The sequence below is a fragment of the Argiope bruennichi genome, chromosome X1 (genome assembly GCF_947563725.1).
Source record: "Argiope bruennichi chromosome X1, qqArgBrue1.1, whole genome shotgun sequence".
Lineage (NCBI taxonomy): Eukaryota > Metazoa > Arthropoda > Arachnida > Araneae > Araneidae > Argiope > Argiope bruennichi.
This window is the reverse complement of record NC_079162.1, coordinates 71493524-71512560: the sequence shown is the minus strand read 5'-3', so window position 1 is coordinate 71512560 and position 19037 is coordinate 71493524. Positions and strand designations below refer to the sequence as shown.

The 19037-nt window shown below is 31.0% G+C and overlaps 1 protein-coding gene across 3 annotated transcripts in view; it reads left to right on the top strand.

Moving 5' to 3' along the window:
* The window catches only part of LOC129959043 (mitogen-activated protein kinase kinase kinase 15-like), a 102757-nt gene that overhangs the window by 34616 nt on the left and 49104 nt on the right, over positions 1–19037 (top strand). For all 3 annotated transcript variants that reach the window (XM_056071823.1, XM_056071822.1, XM_056071824.1), the window contains exons 8-10: positions 4547–4653; positions 5418–5588; positions 7530–7802. In XM_056071823.1, the coding sequence (XP_055927798.1) occupies positions 4547–4653; positions 5418–5588; positions 7530–7802 (551 nt within the window). The remainder of the gene's footprint in view (positions 1–4546; positions 4654–5417; positions 5589–7529; positions 7803–19037) is intronic.

The window sequence follows — 19037 nt, the reverse complement described above, 5'->3', positions numbered from 1 at the left end:
AATTCTAGATTTAATTTGAAGCATTTCTGAAAGATAATCTATATCAGCTGCTAGTAAAACTTGTATTTAATAACGAATGCTGATCTTTTAGAATGACATATATATATTTCTTTTCTTTTAAAGTTCTTTGCTAACTACTTTGCAGCGTATTCTTATGTTTCGAATTCTAAGTAAACCATATCTAATCTTATTTTTTAAAAATTAATTGTCTTAAATCTGTTAATTACCTATCTAAATTGTTTTGCAGAAAAATATTTTTTTTGTTATAATTAAGGTATTTGTTGTTTGCAAAATTGAGCATAGTTTTCAAAAATACTACACTGGAATGAGTAATTAAAATTCTCTGCAAAAAAATCACTATAAATTGTAAGAATCGACAATAGAAAAGGAAAACGTTACTAGTAATTATATTAAAAACCGTTCGAACTATGTTAGGAATAAAAATTTCATTCGATTTCTGTGAGCGCAATATATTAACACTAAAACATTCAAAGACATTTTAATCTACAAAACAGCGTATGATTTTTATCTGTGTTATGCACGAAGAAATGGGAATATTTTTAAAAAGGAAATATTAACAGTTAGGATCTTTATGCATAATATATAAACCGTCACATTTTATCAAAATTGATGAGTTAGAAGAATAACAAAATAAAATTCACAATGATGTGTTCAAGCTTTATAAGAATTAAATTTACAGCTTCAGTAATGCTTGAAAAATTTATTTAATTACAAATATGATTGGAAAAATGACAATATTTTGCTTAATGTGCTAAATAACAATACAGCAGTTATCCTATTTACAATTTATTTAATGTCATAATATTTAATTCAATACTTTCTCCTACATAATTAATAAACTAATGTTTCAGAAAAAAGAAAAACAACTGCGATTAAAAGCTTTTTCTAGGGTTCAGACGGGGTAGACCGCAAAAAAGCAACCTGGTTACGACGGTGAGGACAAATGACCAATTAGCACTACGGGTGGTCGAAATCGGAAAGGCTATTTCCAACAATCGCCTTTAAAAGAAGAGGAAAGCATCTTCTAGCTTTTCTCAATGAATGCCCGTATCAAAGTAACTTTTCTGAGTTTGGGCTCCAGAAGCTTAAAGGTTAAAGTAAAGGGAGAGAAACAAAATGCAAAGAAAGGGGAAAGAAAGCTTTAGAACATATATAATAGTAAGACAAGTATCAATGAAAACGCTTACTCTGTTTAATACTATCAAATTCCTGGTTCCAGGTAAAGTATGATAGCTATTAATAAAGTACAGTGAACTTTTTATTTAAAACATAAACTAATGAAATTAAAAAGATTAAAAAAAAAGTTATTGAAACACTACATCCATGATACCTTGAATATATTACTAGAAAGCAGTAAATTTTCTAGTTTTAATTGAATGTGTATTTGTACCTACGAACTTCACGTTTTCTGTACATTATCAGATGATAAATATGAAAGTCAGTAATTTAATATTAACGAATAGAAAAAAAAAAAAAAAGGGATAAAAAGCTTTAGCTTTTTCATATGCATATTGTTTATTTATGAAAAGTGTTGAAAAGTCATGACAGTAATGAGATGTAAAAATAAATTCACATTATAAACTATTCAAAAGACTTCTAGATAAACCTTCTGGAAAACAAAGATGAATTATTTCGATTGTGCTGGCATAAACAAGCGCAATTAATTAAGATTAAATATTTCAGTTGTGATTGAGGGCATAAAGATTGAGATTAATCATATTCAGTGTTAATTTATTTAATTAGCACTTTTATCAGTTCCTAGCGAGAATCTTTAATTTGGCGTTTCAATATGTTGAGCAATTTCATGTGGTGATAATTACAGGTTACTCTTGTTAACTTCTCCAAATTTCAATTAAATTTTATGTTTCTTGTATTATTAGTAGATTATATACATAATTCAGATTTGTTTAATTAATCATACATACAATATATTGATATAGACATTCAGACCTCTTTTTAATAGCCAGTTTAGTGTAATATAAAAATGGTATATAACTGCATTTATATTTGCAGTGATATACATAGTTATCTGTTTTGCTTGCTTGCTTTATTGTTGAGATCAATTAACCACCTATTTAATACGATATTGCGCCACTTAATGAGCACTTCCCTGAATGAATGATTTGGATAACTAACAAAACAAAATGTAAAAACGACTCTTAACGAGCGATGTTTCGCTGAACGAGCGACGAGAGAACATCGTAGCATCACATGCAGCTTTGGCCTTATTTCGTTTATTGGTCTCTGTTGAATACTTGTTTACAATGAATTCTTATTTCTGATTGAAAGAAACTTTGGCCGGATAGCTTTATCAAGTGGTTTGAGCAAATGCCCGCGAAGCCTTAATTTATAAGACTGTCTCTGAACAAATTATAGGGCTAAAGATGGATAACGACGTCAGTGAGCTGAGGGAGAAGCATACCTAAAACTACCGAAGCTTATGGCATTTTATTCTGTGTCACAGCAAAGAAAAAAAAGAAAAAGAAAAAAAAACAGATGATATTTGGTATTGAGAGGAGGAACTAAAAGCCTTAGCAGAGCAGCAATCTGTCAATGAAATAAGAGAGTTGTTGAAAGCATGGGAAATTACTGCATCATATGTTGAGAACATCACCTTAATCAGACAGTAGCTATGCATTGTACATATTTATCAGGGTTGTGACGCCGCCGGGAGAGCCTGGAAAACCGCGAAAACACAGGGAATTTAAAAATCGATTAAAAAACAGGGAAAATGGTAGAAAATTTGAAATTTTTCATAATAATCGGAAAATACAGGGAATTTTGTGTTTCTTAATTATTTTCCACCATCTAAAAAATACCAATCTCTAAAGATTGCAAGATTGAAAGATTGTGGTCATTGCTTCCAAAACCCAAACAGTACCATTTAGGATTGCGAAAACTCACACCTTTTCTATTCTTTCCCCTGTTTTTCTGTATAGATCAGTCCTGTTTCGATTTGTGAGACAATTATTTTTTTTCCATAAGATTCCCGAATTGCAACTAATGGGCATGCATGAGACTTCTGTAATTGTGTGAAAGATTAGATTACATTTCTCTGGTGGGAATAGCAACATTCAATTTGTGGACACATAGCGGTAGTATTTAGCGATGAGCGGTGGTATTTGGGCACTCACACATGAGTTTATTGAATGGTTTGTTTATCATTTGAGAAATCGTGAGCTTATTCAGACTACATTAAAGAATTTTTTAAAGAGTTAGCTGTTCAAAATCCGTATTTAATACGAATTGGATGGATAAAAAAAAAAAAAAAATCGGTCCTGATTTTGCTGAAAGGGTTCGAGTCCCGCAGAATCCATTTGTTGCACACTTGTAAGAAAATAATAAGCCTAAGTAGTATGGGAAAACAAATACTTATTAGTCATGTCAAAAAAAAAAAAAAAAAGCGAAGCAAAATTGCGTTCAAAAAAAGTCGTAATTAATATTAGACTTTGTATCGAAAGGAATGAAGGAGGTGATATGTCAGGTTCGGAAACGTGAACTTTAATGTTCTAAAATAAAACGATTTTGAACTTTTTAGTTCAAGAGCAATAATTTAAAGCTGAATTTTTATGGGCATTAAAACTTATTGCGCCAAATTCGTTCTTTAATGCATTCAATGAATCTGAATATCTGAAATATTTCACATATGTTCACTGAAAGTGAAATAGCAAAAAAATGTAAGTTAGGCCGTGCAAAAATTTCGTACTTTATTTGTTTAAGGATTAGCTCCATGAAACTGATGGCTGCAGAAGTTGCAGAAATTGATGCCCAGATACATGAATTGGCAAAAATGAATAAATAAAAAAATGATTTTGCTTTGTAATGCTTTTTTTGTTAAGTAATCATTAAATGATTTGCATCATGATAACAAATGTTTCGTGCTTTATTTCATCCAAGTCCTTCATTTTGTGTGACTTACTGTTAAAGAGCATGAGAGTTAATATATCCCTCCGCCCCTTAATATATAAATTTTCTTAATATGTTTAATATAAATTCTTTTAATATGCTATTATTTTGAATAATGTTAAATTGTTGCTTCTTTTCGTTTTTTTTTCCACTCCTTAAAATCCATGTTACATTATAACTAGCACACGAGTGCTATTTTCGTATTTACTCGTATTTTGAATGTATTTACAGGGAATATTTTTTCTAGATTTGAGTGGCAACCCTTTGTATTGAACAATAATGATCGCTGTGTTTCAATTCCATGAAATTTTGAAGCATAGTCAAAGACTATGCTTCTGTTTTAAGGAAAAAATGCCTTGTTAGTAGCAATTTACATTTTTATAAATTTGTTTAAGTTTTTTTTTTCAGAATGGAATGCATTGTCCTATTTTATATAGATTCTTATGGGGAAAGTTGCCTTGCTTATGGAATTCCTTTGGAAAAAGGCGTGTTTCGTATGGCGAATAAGATTCGAGAACGAATTATATTCGTTAAATAAAATTCCACTGTAGTTATTTTTTTATATCTTAATTTTTAAAATGATTTATATGCAAAAGTCTCATTTTATTGTTATTTTTAGGATTACGATGAAATGGTTAAATTAGTGGATGATCTGATGACAATTCCTAATTTAAAGTTTACCTTTACTTGTGCTATACAACATCAGTATGCATTTGCATTAAATCGGTAAGTAAATTTTCCAGGATTGTTTGTTTTGATTAAGAAAACAATAAACTAAGCTATACAAATTCTGTTCCAAAATCATATAATCTCTTATTCATTCATCAAAAATGTCATTTAAGTTATTAGGTCATTAAATTATATCTAATAAATTAAATCTTTCATGGATTATTTGCTTGTATTGAACTGTTGCCCAATTATAAGCAGGAAGGGGGAGATAAATATACAAGTTAAATGCTAATAGCACAATTAAGAAAATATAGATTTTTAGAAATGTATACTTCGCAAATATTATGATAGTATACATACATAAATTTTACTTTAAAATGTTTAAATTAAATAATCTAAAGTGATATTGGTATCATTGCAGATTGCTGAGAATGGGGCTTAAGCTTTCCATCAGTCACTCATTTCTTTTTCAACTTAACTAGACAAGCCACGCCAAAATATCCTTATTGTTAATTCTAAAAAATTATATTGTCAAAAAAAATGAGAAAGTGCCAAATTTATTATAAGATACTCATCAACTTCAGTTAAAATTAAGCTTTGAAATTACTATTCAAGTAGGTTCATGTTACTTTGCCATTATTAAGTAATATGAGATTTTAAAATTTTGTGGATTATTTAGTGCTTTCTTTATTATTGTTTATCTCTTTATTAAAAGGCGGGGGGAAACCTGGCTGAACTATTCGTTTAATGGGTGATCAGGATTTAATTTCTCATTATAATCTTATTGTGTTGAAAATAACTATTAGAAAATCTTTCCACAGGCGTAATAAGGAAGGAGACAGAGAAAAGGCTCTAAGTGTCGTTTTTAAGGCCTTGGAGAAAAAAGAAAACGAAGTTCCCGAAATGGTTTGCCTTTGTGGCCGAATTTATAAAGACAAATTTGTTGAATCTAAGCACACTGATCAAGATAGTTTGGAAAATGCAATTAAATGGTAAGCCTTTTTATAAATTAGCATGGCATATTTTAACTTTTTTGTAAATTTTATTATTAATTATTTATTTACTATTCATGCTGCTTTCAGGCTTCTTACTGTAAGTATTTTTTCCACTGAAGGTTCTTGCTAATTCGGACTACCACTAAAAATTTATTTTATGAAATTTTAATATTTATATGAAGACATTTTATGTAAATGCTTTAACTTAGAAATTATAATTAAAATTAGCTCTCATTATACATACCTAAGCAGGATTATTATGATTTGTTAATAGCGACTTGATGCTTGCGTGCTGCTATTTACGGCGAGTGCTGTTCACGTTTACACTTCGGATTGTTTTGTTACTGTCTATTCGTGCATTTGTGTATAAGAAAACGTCATTTTCCTTACTGAACCTTTTGGACTTTTCATTGTACCCTTGCCGACCGGTTATTTCTTGATCCAAATCTCTCTTTTTATTTAATTACTTCTAACGCGTTTAAAAAAATTTTGAAGGGTGCATTAAGAAAATACACTAAGGAGAAACCATTTCAAACTTACAATTTCCGATACGTCCTGGTGTGAAAGGACTCAGTTTTCTCCATGTACAAACCATGTCCCTCCCATGAAAAAATAAATTGAAGTTAATTCCAAATGTGTTTTTCCGGCCACGCATCTGAAAATCTGTTACATATATATATACTGTATTTTATTACTGTTGAAGAAAATTTAAAAGCATAATAGTATTTGCCATATTTGGGTGAGGAAAAGGAATAACATTAACATGAATTGCTTGCAGGAAATCTTGGATTGTGCCGCTTATAGTTTTTAAAGAATTGTTTCATAAAATTTTGTACTGTCAAAGCTATTTTGCTTATTATTACATACCAGAGTAATTTGCAAGGAATGTAAAATGTTTCAAATTTATAGAAAATAAACTACCTGATTTCATGACATTTAGTTTTTGAAAAACAATAAAGTACTGTGGAAGAGGGTAAGGAAACTGAAATAATAATGATTTTTATCACGAAAGCTAATTTTATGATGAATAGATAGTCGTAGCAATTAAATTCAATATCGGTTAAATTTAATTGCTACTTATTTAACTACCACTTATTTATGGCAAATTTTTATAACAGCATTTAGTAACTATTGTTTTAGATATATATTATGTTTAGTGTCTGAAGTTCACAAATGAAGACTAAAGCTCTTTGCATTTGAAATTCCTTATTTAAGAATGAAATACTCTTTCACACCTGTATGATATGCGATTATTTCTCTAAAGACAAATGTGCACATAAAGAGGTAGTAAAGCAATAGTTAATTACTATTTAAGTTACTTAATTTTCATAACATTGTCATTTATTATAGCCCAAGAAAACATTTAAAGAGTCAATTCCTAAGTCCATTTGTCCTGTTAAGATGAAAGATAATTCTTCCAAATTATCTACAGCTGACTGCAATTTAGATGATGATCTCTTTGAAGGGATGTCAAGATGCCATAATCTAACTTGCAGTGAAATTTATATAAAGCGTGTAAATTTTTGCAGTTATTTATCCACATAATGATTTTGATCTTAAATATTTTGTATAAAAGTGCTTTCTAAGAATGAAAGAGTCTGATAGAAGTTTTCAAAGTCTAAATTTTCATAGCTATACAATTCAACCGATAATTTTAAAATTCGTAATATACAGCCTTGCTTCATTATTGTTGTGTTATTTTAATAATGCTAAACAAACCTGATATCTTATAAATAACATTGTTATTTGTAATAAATTTATTCAACCCTGTTTTTACGAATCTAGTTATATTTAAATATATGTTACTTTTAAAGTACAATTATTACTACTTTCTTCTGATGTGTTCATTGCATTCATATTTACATTTGTGTGTGCTAAATTATTTTACTCTCGATCTTTTGTAATATTTGAACAAATGCATTAAATTTTTTTTTTCAGGTACCGCAAAGGTTTTGAAATACATCCCAATGAATATGCTGGAATTAATCTTGCTACTTTGCTTGTTATTGCTGGTAATGATTTTGCAAAGTCATCTGAGTTGCAACATATAGGGCGTGTTCTAAGTAACTCAATTGGACGCAAAGGCAGTCTGAATTCTCTGCAGGATTACTGGGATGTAGCAACATTTTTTGAAATTAGTGTGTTGGCTGAAGATTACACTAAAGCTATTGAAGCTGCTAAATGCATGTTTGATTTAAAGCCTCCAATATGGTAGGTATACTTAAACAGATCGCCGATAGTAAACTTGTTCATTCTCCATTCGTAGCTGAATTTTCATTTGGGGGCATTAAATTTCTTTATTAATAGAAGAATTATTTATAGATTTTCTTGTTCATATTTCTTATTTCATGTTTACAGGGTGTCCCCAAAAAGTAGAATAAGCGCTTATTACCTTAAAAATTACAATTATACTTCCAGTTGCAAAGTTTGGTCAAATGTATAGGAGGAAATGTATAAAATGTATTGTATAAAATGTATGTATAACAAATGTATAAAAATATATTGGCTTTTGTTGAAGGCGATTGTAAAAGAAAAATTAAAATGTCAGTGAGTAAGATGTTTTTCTTACACTTTTCTATACGTTTCATGTTTCTGTCTGTAAAAACAGATGGAATATTAAAACGCAAATTTATTGACTTAGCCTATTTTTCCCTACTTACCAGTGTTTGTAGAGACTTTTTGTAATTTTCAGAGATAATATACATATCATGGAGAATTATTAAAAAGCCGGAATCAGAAAGTAACGATGTATTTTCATTAAACTTAAACTTTTCATTAACTTAACTTTCATTAAACTTAAAAAAATGGTCATATAATAAATAATAAATTAATTGAAGTGCTTAAAAACTTAGTCAAAATGAACACCTTTGACATCTATACATAGTCAACTATATTTGCGCATATGCGATCAAGTTTATCATTTGTGACATAAAAACAGGCTTTTTGAATTCATCTGTAGAGATCTACCGAATGTGTACTGCCAAAACCAATTTATTTCTTGGTTCAGGCATAATGGTAATATAGCAGTCAGGCGTAATGGTAACATATGTATTGGCAACATATGTCACCATTCATCATACTATTTTACAAATTGGAATTAACCAAAGTGTTTCGAAAAATTCCATAGCGTGCATTAATAGAAAATTGCTACTAATGATGAACTTTTGTATCAGTCTATGGACTCCTTGAATACTGTACGAAGCTAGTTATTATATTGGAATCTTCCCACATTGTCGCTTTTGGAGTGTTGATATATGGACTGATTGTTTGTACATCATGAGGGTAATTTGAAAAATAGACCAAAATTTGAATTTTTGCATCATTTGTACTATGCCTCATTCTTCCCGTTCATCTTTGAAAAAGTAAAGATCCTTTAGTGATCCTTTGTAATCAATAAACCGTCCTGTGAATACACTTCTATGAAGGATTTATGAAAACAACATCTGTATTCTACAATTAGACTTGTATTTCGATTACATATAGCTTATATCATCAGCATATCCAAAATTCCTTGTTATTGAAAGATGTCATAGAAAGAAAGGTGGAAGAATTTTTCTTTCCCTTGCTTGGCAGTCCAGTACTTCTCTGAAATATCTTATATGTTCAGTTCCTCAAGTTTCTTTTCCTTTCTTTATAAAGTGAATGTTGAAAATCGTTAACAAATCAAAATGGGCAGTATTATGCTTGATTAACAAATTTCTTTGAAGATGAATGGAGAGGTTCAATAATGATGACGGACCTTTTTTAGTTTTTTAAAGATTTTATTGTTTCTCCGCTTTCGGGAGTTTGGTTGAGCTTTGCTTTTCGGCGTGCTGCTACGTCGATGATGTTACAAAGACTGATGGTTTTTTACATATACCGCTAGAGGGCGTTACAAGTGAGAGGCGGGGCAACATGCTTACGTAACAGTGTTGATTGGAAGATGCACTATTATTCAAATATTTACATATGACATTTTTTCTGTATTAGATAAATTTGCATTTCTGAAATAAATATTTTCTAAATTTATGATTAATTGCTCTAAATTTTAAAAATTAGCATATATGTGCAATTTTTGTAGGAAAATATGCGAAACTTCGTGTGTCCATAGATGAATATAAGAGAAAATTTTACTATAGTCTGTGTATTTTCTATAGGCGGTTCAAGGTCATATTTTCTACCTCGTTATTAGTTGTCTGGTATCAGTAACGCGGTAGAAAATGTGATCTTAAACCGCCTACAGAAAATACGCAGACTATAATTGACACTTTTACTAGGACTGTGGGGAGTGTAAAAGTTAAATTTGTTAAAATTTTTTACTATCAACCTCCACATAAGTCAAATTGCTTTCACAAAACTGCCCGCCTTATTTAATGAAACTTTGTTACTGGAAATATATATATAGGTGCAATATTTAGGGAAATAAAACCTTGTTCCACTTTTATAGAATATCTTGTATATATTTATAATGCGATTTTTTTTCTAGTAAAGGAAACAAGCGACGAGTTCCCTAAAACTATTTCTTTATTGCCTTACATTGTTTTTTAGAACAGAGTTCAATTTTCAGGAAAAATTGGGCATGGATTCAACAGATATCTTTATGAATGATGCACTGTGACCAAGAAGACGGGGAAAAGTTGTTGTGGAAATATATTTGGAATTAATATAGTTTCAAAAAGAAATTTTCCCTAAATTAGGTGAAATATTTATTTTACATTTAGATTTAAAAAAAAAGAAGAATTGGAAACAAAAATTCATACAACTCAGAAATTAAAGTGAGATTTGAATTCAGGTGATTAGAAAATAATTATTTTAAAAAGTATAAATTAAAATTATTACTTCAGTGTTGCCACGCTCTCGGGAAAACCGGGACAATACAGGGAATTTCAAGTTTATTTTTTTCCCATCTACAAAATGCCGATCTCTAACGATCGCAAGAATAAAAGATCATAGTCATAGCTTCCAAAAATGAAATATCATCCAAGATTGTGCAATGCGGAAACTTGCCCCTTTTCTATTCTCTGCCCTTTGTTATGAATAGATTATTTCAGTTTCGATTTGCGGGACAGTTTTTCTTTTTACATGAGATTCACAAATTGGAGCTGATGAGAATGCACGAGACTTTTGTCACGGCATGAAAGAAAAGAATACATTTCTCTGGCGGGAGTAGCAATATTCAGTCTGCGAAGCACCGCGGTATTGTAGAAGCGCGCGGTCTCCCCAACTTGAATGTATTGAATGGTTTGTTTATTATTTGAGAAACTGTGAGCTTATTCTAAGTAGATAAGAGAATAATTTTTTTTAAAAATTCAGCTGCTTAAAATCCATATTTAATACGAATTGGATATATATATAAAAAATCAATCCTGATTTTGCTGAATGGGTTCGAGAATTTCCACAAGATCCATTTGTTGCGTACTTCTCGCTTTGTAAGAAGATAATAAGCCTAAGTAATATAGGAAAACAGGCACTTACTCGTCATGCCAGAAGTGGGAAAATATACAAGACTTGGAGTAAGACTGCGTGCCAGTTCAAAAGAGTTATCATTGATGTTCGATTTAGTATTTAAAAGGAATACAGAAAAAAAATAGCATGTCAAATCCGAAAACGTCAAATTTAATATCCGAAAATAAACCGATTTTGAACTTTTTAGTTGAAGAATAATCGTTTAAAGCTGAATTTTTATGGGCAATAAAACTTGTTGCGTCACATTCGCCCTTTAATGCATTCAATTATGTATCGGAAATATTTTCACATAATGTTCACTGAAAGTAAAGTAGCTGAAAAATGTATGTTAGGTCGTACAAAAATGTCGTACCTTATTTGCTGCGGTTTAGCTCCATGAAAAATATGCTGAACTTGATGCTCAAATGCATGAATTGGCAAAAATGAATTTAAAAAAAAGTAATCTTGTTTTTTATTTTTCTTTTCTAAGTAATCATTAAATGTTTTGTATCTTGATAACAAAACTTTTTTTTTTGTTTTATTTCACCTGAGTCTTTAATTTTGTGTGGTTTAAAAGTAAACAACTTGAGAGGTAATATATTCCCCCTTTAATATATAACTTTTGTCTTGCTAAATTTCAGATAATAAATAAAGAGAAATTGTTTTTTTCTGTGAGTAAATATAAACTTTTTACTTTCTGTAATTTCGAATAATGTTAAATTGTTGCTTCTTTTCCTTGATTTTTCCACTCCTTAAAACCATATTGTATTATAACTAGCATATGGGTACGATTTGCACATTTCCTCATATCCTGAACATACAAACAAGGAAAACACAGAATTCTTTTTCAAGATTTGAGTGGCAACCCTGTTCTATTTGTTTTTTTATTATTTCTGTGTGAAAAAGCAAAGTTGAATAAATAATGATAACTGTTTGTAAGTATGCTTAGTAAAATCAATGCTCATTTTAACAGGTGTATAAATATTTACAATAACAGCATGAAAGCAGTCAATTGAATTTTGTAGAAAATATAAAATGAATATATGAAAAATAATCATGAAATAGACTGTTTTTCATATTTTTCCATTCCAGAATGTTTTTGGAGTAAGCACTTTTCTTGCTTTTTTACACTCTTATGCAAGTGGAGTCGTTTTATATTTATGAAAATGGAATTCTGCAATTTTCTTTTCACTCATTTCCTGATGTGCTGTTCTTACAATATCTTATGCGTTTGTGTCTTTTCAATAACAGTACATTATTTTAATATCTTCAAAATTAAATTATCAGTTTATCGATTTTTAAATGGTTTAATTCCATACTAGTAGATGCACCTGATAGCGAATTTGAGAAAAATATGGATTTCAGAGCTCCATTGCATTTATAATAATAAATTAAAAAGTACAAAGTAGAAAATAATTCAAATAAAAAATTATGCTTTTTATTTGAGTGTGTGCTTTTAAAAACTGTTAATTTTTTTTTTTTTTCAATAAATTAAGAGTCTATTTAGAGTTATTCTAAAGTCTACATTCAAAACTCGTATGACATTTGTTTCTTAAACCAAATAACCCTGATTGGACAAAAGAATGTCTTCATCGGATTCATTGTTTAATTGGTTATCATCGTTCTTGATCATCTTCTAATTTATATTTCATATTTAGCTCAATTTTATAATTTTATACTGGTGTTGTAAATTCTTAGTGTAGAGTTTATCAAAATCATTTATTTCTTTTAATGAAAATGATTTAATATTTTTCATTTTAAAATAATATTTATATATAAGCTTTTACTATTTTGTGACAACTATGGAATTGAATTTGTTTGAAACAATGTTTGCTGAGCAATTAAATAAGAATTAATTCAATAAATAACATAGTGTGGGTTATTTATCAAACTCATCAGGGCAAATGATTTAAAAAACAAAACATTTTGTGTTCATTTTATTTCAGTATAATAGTAGGCAAAATTGTGGAAACCTTTGTAAAAGGCACGTATATAAAATTTAATTGTTTATAACTGCAATTTTCTTAAGAGTAATATCTTTATATGCTATTTCCATAATAATTCAACAAGAAATTTACTTAAATAATTTTTATAATGAATATGTGTATGGAATTGAATGACAATTATAAAGAAGAAAAACGAAACCTAGAAATAATAACATATTCAAAAATTCTCACTTATGACAGCTAATATTTAGTTGGGTAATCTTTAGTATCAGTTAGGGCCTGGCTATACTGTTCCATAGAATTTAACAATGCTTTTAATTCCTCAACTGTTATAATGTGATTTCTTGAATGAATTACTGCTTCCACTAATTGGATCTTATTGTTTGATTGTTACTATATATTTTAACTTGTTTCTTAGCATATTGCATAGATTTTCAATTGGATTACTCTTTTGGCTGTTTCTAATAGCAAAATAGGATTGTGAAACCAGATTTTATGTACTATTGATGAAATTACATGGAGATAAATCCTATTGAAATATATAAATGTTTAATTTTCTTGGAAAAAAATTGCAGGCTGAAGGCAGCAGTTTATGAACGAATGCTTTATTCTTGCATTTTTCAGCAAATATATTTCTATTAGTCACATATTCTGTATATGCCTTTTGCTACCATACAAATCCCGATTATAATACTGAGTGTTTAACAATAGATGTAATGCAATCACGTTGGAAATTTCTTTATGTGCAGGGTTAACAAGAAATAAGCTTCCCTCTTCAGAAGGTTCTAGAATCCATTCTATTGTTCTAAATAAATATAAATTTGATTTGCAGATAATTCAAATCGTGCACTTGATATTTATATAAAAATTTGTACCAAAATTCTCCAATAGATGGCACTATAATATAAATGGGGTTATTTGCTTATATTGGAAATGGGAAACACCATTTGCGTTACAGTGCATGCAAGTCAGCATTTATTCTTTGGATAAAAAGATGGTGGATTCTGCAGGAGCATTATCTACTTCTTTCCTCAACATACTAGAGTTGCAAGAAAAAGCCCTTTTGGTGAAATTATTTTATCAAAACAGCAGAACTCCGTTACTGCTGTATAAGAATTCTGTTCGTACGAAGCGGATGCGAAGAGGTCAAATGTCTCCATGTGCCCTATGCAAGATGATCCGGGAATTTGAAACAACTGGGCAACCTTGCGTTCTTCTAGGTTGACGACAAAAGCTAATCCTGCCTTCCAATTTCAAAAATGTTTGTACCGCAGTCGCCGAATGGTAGTATGAATATGTCAGTTATTTCCCGTGTATTGGACATGCCGTTTCCACTGAACACAACAAAATCTTAAGGTAGATTTTGCATTTTTATCCGTAAAAGAGGATTGCTGGACAGATACTTAGATTCGTAAAACTTTTGCACTTAAGTTTCTTGTTGGAAAGGTGGTTGGCTTCACTTGGCCATGGAATATTCTGTGGAGTGACGAGGCTCGCTTTTCCTCAGTGGACAAGTTTATATCCTCAATTTTTGAATTTGGGCAACGGTAAACGTTCATGCTCTCTAGGAACAACTTTTGCACCCTAAAAACGTGTGTGGTATGCTTTTACAGTTACCTTTATCATTGAACCATATTTTTTAAAAGATAATTACAAATGGAATCGGAAACCTATTCCGTCACAGACAGCGGTATGCTGAGGGATTTTGTAATCCCATAACTTCAACAGTATGGACATTTTAATGCAAGATGGAACACCGCTTCACATTGATCGTCTTATAAAGCAGTTTTTAAGACTGTATTTCATAGATATACGGGTGATCACCGTTATTTCCCAATAGCATGAATATCACCCCATATAAGTTTTGTTTGCGAAGTTTCTTGAAGGACAGTGTTTTCAGAAGCCAGATCTGAAGGATAGATTTCCATTTCTTGGTATTCCAGCAGAATTCTATAAGCTGTAGAAAATATGGTTCTGCGATTGAAGTACATTGTTGAACATAAAGGAGGGCATATTTAACAGTGTTTTTTTTTGCTACTTTTTATATTATTTAACATTTATAAAGCGTATTAAATGTTTTCGTAAGTATTTCAGGGCCACCTATATATATATTTTTGTACTAAAATTTTTTTATTCAATAAATGTTAAGCGCAACTTTTGAATTATCTATAGTTCAATGTTTTTTTTTCTCGTTCTGACCTAAAGAACGCATTCTAGAGCTGTTTGAAATGGGAAACATTCCTTTATAACTGTATTTTATGCTACGATGGGGAGATTTTGGCCTCATCATTCCAAATCTGGCTTCTCCATTGTTCTGCTGTTCAATTAACGTATTTTGTACAGTTTAATCTTTTCAATCTTTGCTTCTGATTTAAAAATGAAATTTTTTTGTGGAATTCTTGTATTTATATTAGATTCCTGCAATTCTGCATCGAATGGTCCTGGCATTCAAAACTTCACACTGCATAGCGCCATATCAATTTATATACTTCTATGCCATTTTCTTCTATCAGAAAGAGATAGCTTTTTAATTATTCTTTCTTCACTTGTTGCTGTATATATTTTCATGCCTTTACCAAATTGTTTCCCATCAACTGAGTTTCCGTATGTTTTTTTTTTTTTAAATTTCGAAATACCGTTTTTAGTTAGATTTTCAACAACTATCTTTCTAATTTTATAACTTAAAGCTTGTTTATGTAAGTAATAAAAATTATCATTTTATGATAAACAATCTATTCTTTGTGCCATTTATTTTATTTTATACGTTTTGATAACTCAGTAAATAATAGGATACAAAAAAAAAGAAAAAAAAAAAAAAAAAAAAAAAGAAAACAGTGACCAATTTACTGATCGCAATGAACTTGAAAAAACAACCTTCTATTAGCTCCAAAACATAACATCAATGTGCTGAATTCTACTTGAATGTAGAATACAGCAAACTGAGGATGTACGTCAATATGCCGTTTTAGATCTCCGTCGCCATTCTATAGAGTCAGTCAGTCCGATAGCTGCTGAAACGAGGAAAAATAAGCAATACGACCTTGGTGGTGGTGGGGAGGCCGCTAAACTTCAAAATCTTCCCTCTGCCGTTATGCATATACGATATCGTTCTACATAATATAATACTAGCGATATCGTTCTCGTTGAATGTACGGTACAAACAACTGTGGACTCTGGGTTGATCTTTTCCATCATCTCAGAAAGGTTTCGGCGTCAGCTGAGAAATCTTGTTTTGCTTTTCAAAGAACGTTACTTTCAAAGTCGTTTGTGGCAGTCATGTTAGCTCATTAGGAATAGGCATTCTTCGTCTCAAGAAACTTAATTATTACTTCATGTCGCAATTTTGTACGTTTACTATTATGCACAAATGCAGCCTTAATGTCGTTCTTGGCTGGAATTTCTTTAAAGCGTCTTAAGTTGTTATAGACTGCGGTCTAAGGGAGCTCATTTTTGACGAAATAACGCAAGAACACAATATCCGCAACGATTGGGTGTATTAGACTTGGAAGATATTTTGATTCCTGGACGTATCTTGATTAAGATACCAATAAACTCGAGAATAATGTGGATGCCATCATAGAAAGCAGTAAATTTTTGTTAATGAGAACAGGAAATAACCAATCGCGACTCTTAAATAAAAGTGGAATATTATGAATCGCTATTGGACTAATTCCGAAAGGATTTGCATAGACAATGTTGAATTAGCTAATATTACTTGTGTGATTGATTTGTCAAATATATCACTGAAGAAAGCACGAGGTTAGTTAATTATACTCGGATGCTAGTTTAGAATCTAAGAGAAGAGCAATTACTAAGCATTTGATACTAATCAAGTCATATGAATTCAAAATTATGCCTTTCGGCATGTGTAATGCACCAGCAATATTATAGCGAACCATGGATAATTTTCTGCTTCATTTTATGTGTCAGACGTGCTTGTGTTACTTAAACGGCATCTAATATTCTCTCTTACTTCTCCTGAGCACCTCAAGAAGCTTTACTGTGTATTCAGGAAGCTGGACTTATTTTGAATCCCAAAATATGTTTGTTCGATTCCAAGGAAATCATGATTCGTAGCCATCTAGTATTGGGCAAAGACTAGAAATAAGACCCAGAAAAAATTAAATCTGTTCAAGATTTCCCTACTCTAAAGAACATACATGATGTTAAAAGCTTTGTTTTTACCACCGACGTTTTATCAAGGACTTCTGTCATCGGGCGTAGGCATTTCAGATTTTATTAAAGAGCAATTCTGAGTTTATGTGATCTAAACCGCTAGAAAAGGATTCAAACGATATAAAATCAGCTCTTATTTCTGAACCTCCATTAAGTTTATTTGACGAAATAGTCTTTATCGAACTGCACACTTGAAGCAAGTGACTACGAAATTGGTGCCTTGTTAGTCCACTGACAGGGCAAAAGCTAAACAATTATAGCTTATGCGACTAGAACTCCATCAAATCTAAGCAAAACTATTTGACAACTCAAAGAACGCATTAGAGCCGTATGAGCCATCATGAAGTTTTGGCCTTATCTGTTTGGGAAGTCCTGAACAATTTCACTTACCATCACTCATTGTGCTGACTGGCGAATCTAAAGGTGTCATCGAAAAGACTGACAAGATGTGCTTTAAGACTTAAGAATACGACCTAGCTATTCCATATATAAACAGAAAGGAACATCAAAGTACTGACAGCTTTTCTAGAAACCCTTTTGAGGACAATACCAGATTCAAAAGAAATAAGTGTCATTATTCCAGTCTCCAAGCTATGGATATTATAATAACATAAGGATACCGAAATATCTAAAATTACGCAATCATGCCACAAGTCACAAAGTTGTGATATACCAGCAGTCAATCACTTGGGATTTTCGAGAACTTAAAACAAATTACAAGAGAGATTTCATTGACCTGCCGTTTATCGAAGCGTACGCCGCTATACGATATATTGTAAATGATCTCAAAAAAGGAAATCAGTTCCTCAAAAATCACCTAATGGCTTGCCAATAGCTCCAATAGAAGCACCTTTTCACCTTATTAATATGGAAGATTTCCTAAATCTCGGTGCGCAAGCAAATGGCTCATTTTGTGTACGACTATCTTACTTGTTACGCCACTGCAAAATCTTTACTATCTGCTGACGCAGAGAAAACGCCAAACGAATGGTTGAGAAAATTGTTTTGTATTACAGAGCGCCGAGGACTGTTATTATCGACAGAGAACAAGTCTTTTCAAAGCTAATATTATCCGGACTTCAAAACTAATATTATCCTTATTACTTATCAGACTCTGCAGTGTTGCGCATCGGATGAGAGCTCCTCAAAGCTCCCTCTAACAAATGATCTGACCGAGCGATTAAATAAAATTTTGGCAGGCATGCTTAATATCGAGCTGAAATACTCGGACGAAATCCTGCCATTCGTAATATTTGCGTATAATACTGCCCAAGATATAACTGGATTCACATCTTTTTATTTATAGCATGACCGCGAAGCTGAAACACCATTGGACACCATATTTTCTAAAAGTCCTGGTGGAATAGTACAGAATTATCTGCAACGTCTGATCAACCACATTGAAGAATCACAACAGCTAACCCATTTATGAACACTGGAAATCAAAAGAAAGATCATCAAATTAATGATGCTAATAAACATTATTCAATAAAGTATATGCATAGAAATCTGGCATGTATCTTTACTCTAGTTCTTAAAATAGGATTTCAAGAGAAATTCTTCAAAAAATATTTCGGCCACAATGAAGAATTAAGGCAACTTTCCGATATTACTTATGATATTCTCATTAAAAAGACGAAAATATGGAGACTCTGTTCACTTGGTGCGAATGAAGTTCTTTAACGATCTAGATATACAAGAAGTTGCTTTGAGTGTTGGCTCGATGACCAGTCAAATAGCCGAATTAGGATTCACTTATAAGAAAATGGGTATAGAATACGTAGGGCCCATAATACGTTCCAGAACGAAATTCGACGTATAACAACAAGACGCTGATCTTTTAAAGGAGTGACAATGTCACATTCTAAGGAAATTCGAGCGCGGCGCCTAGCCCAACCAA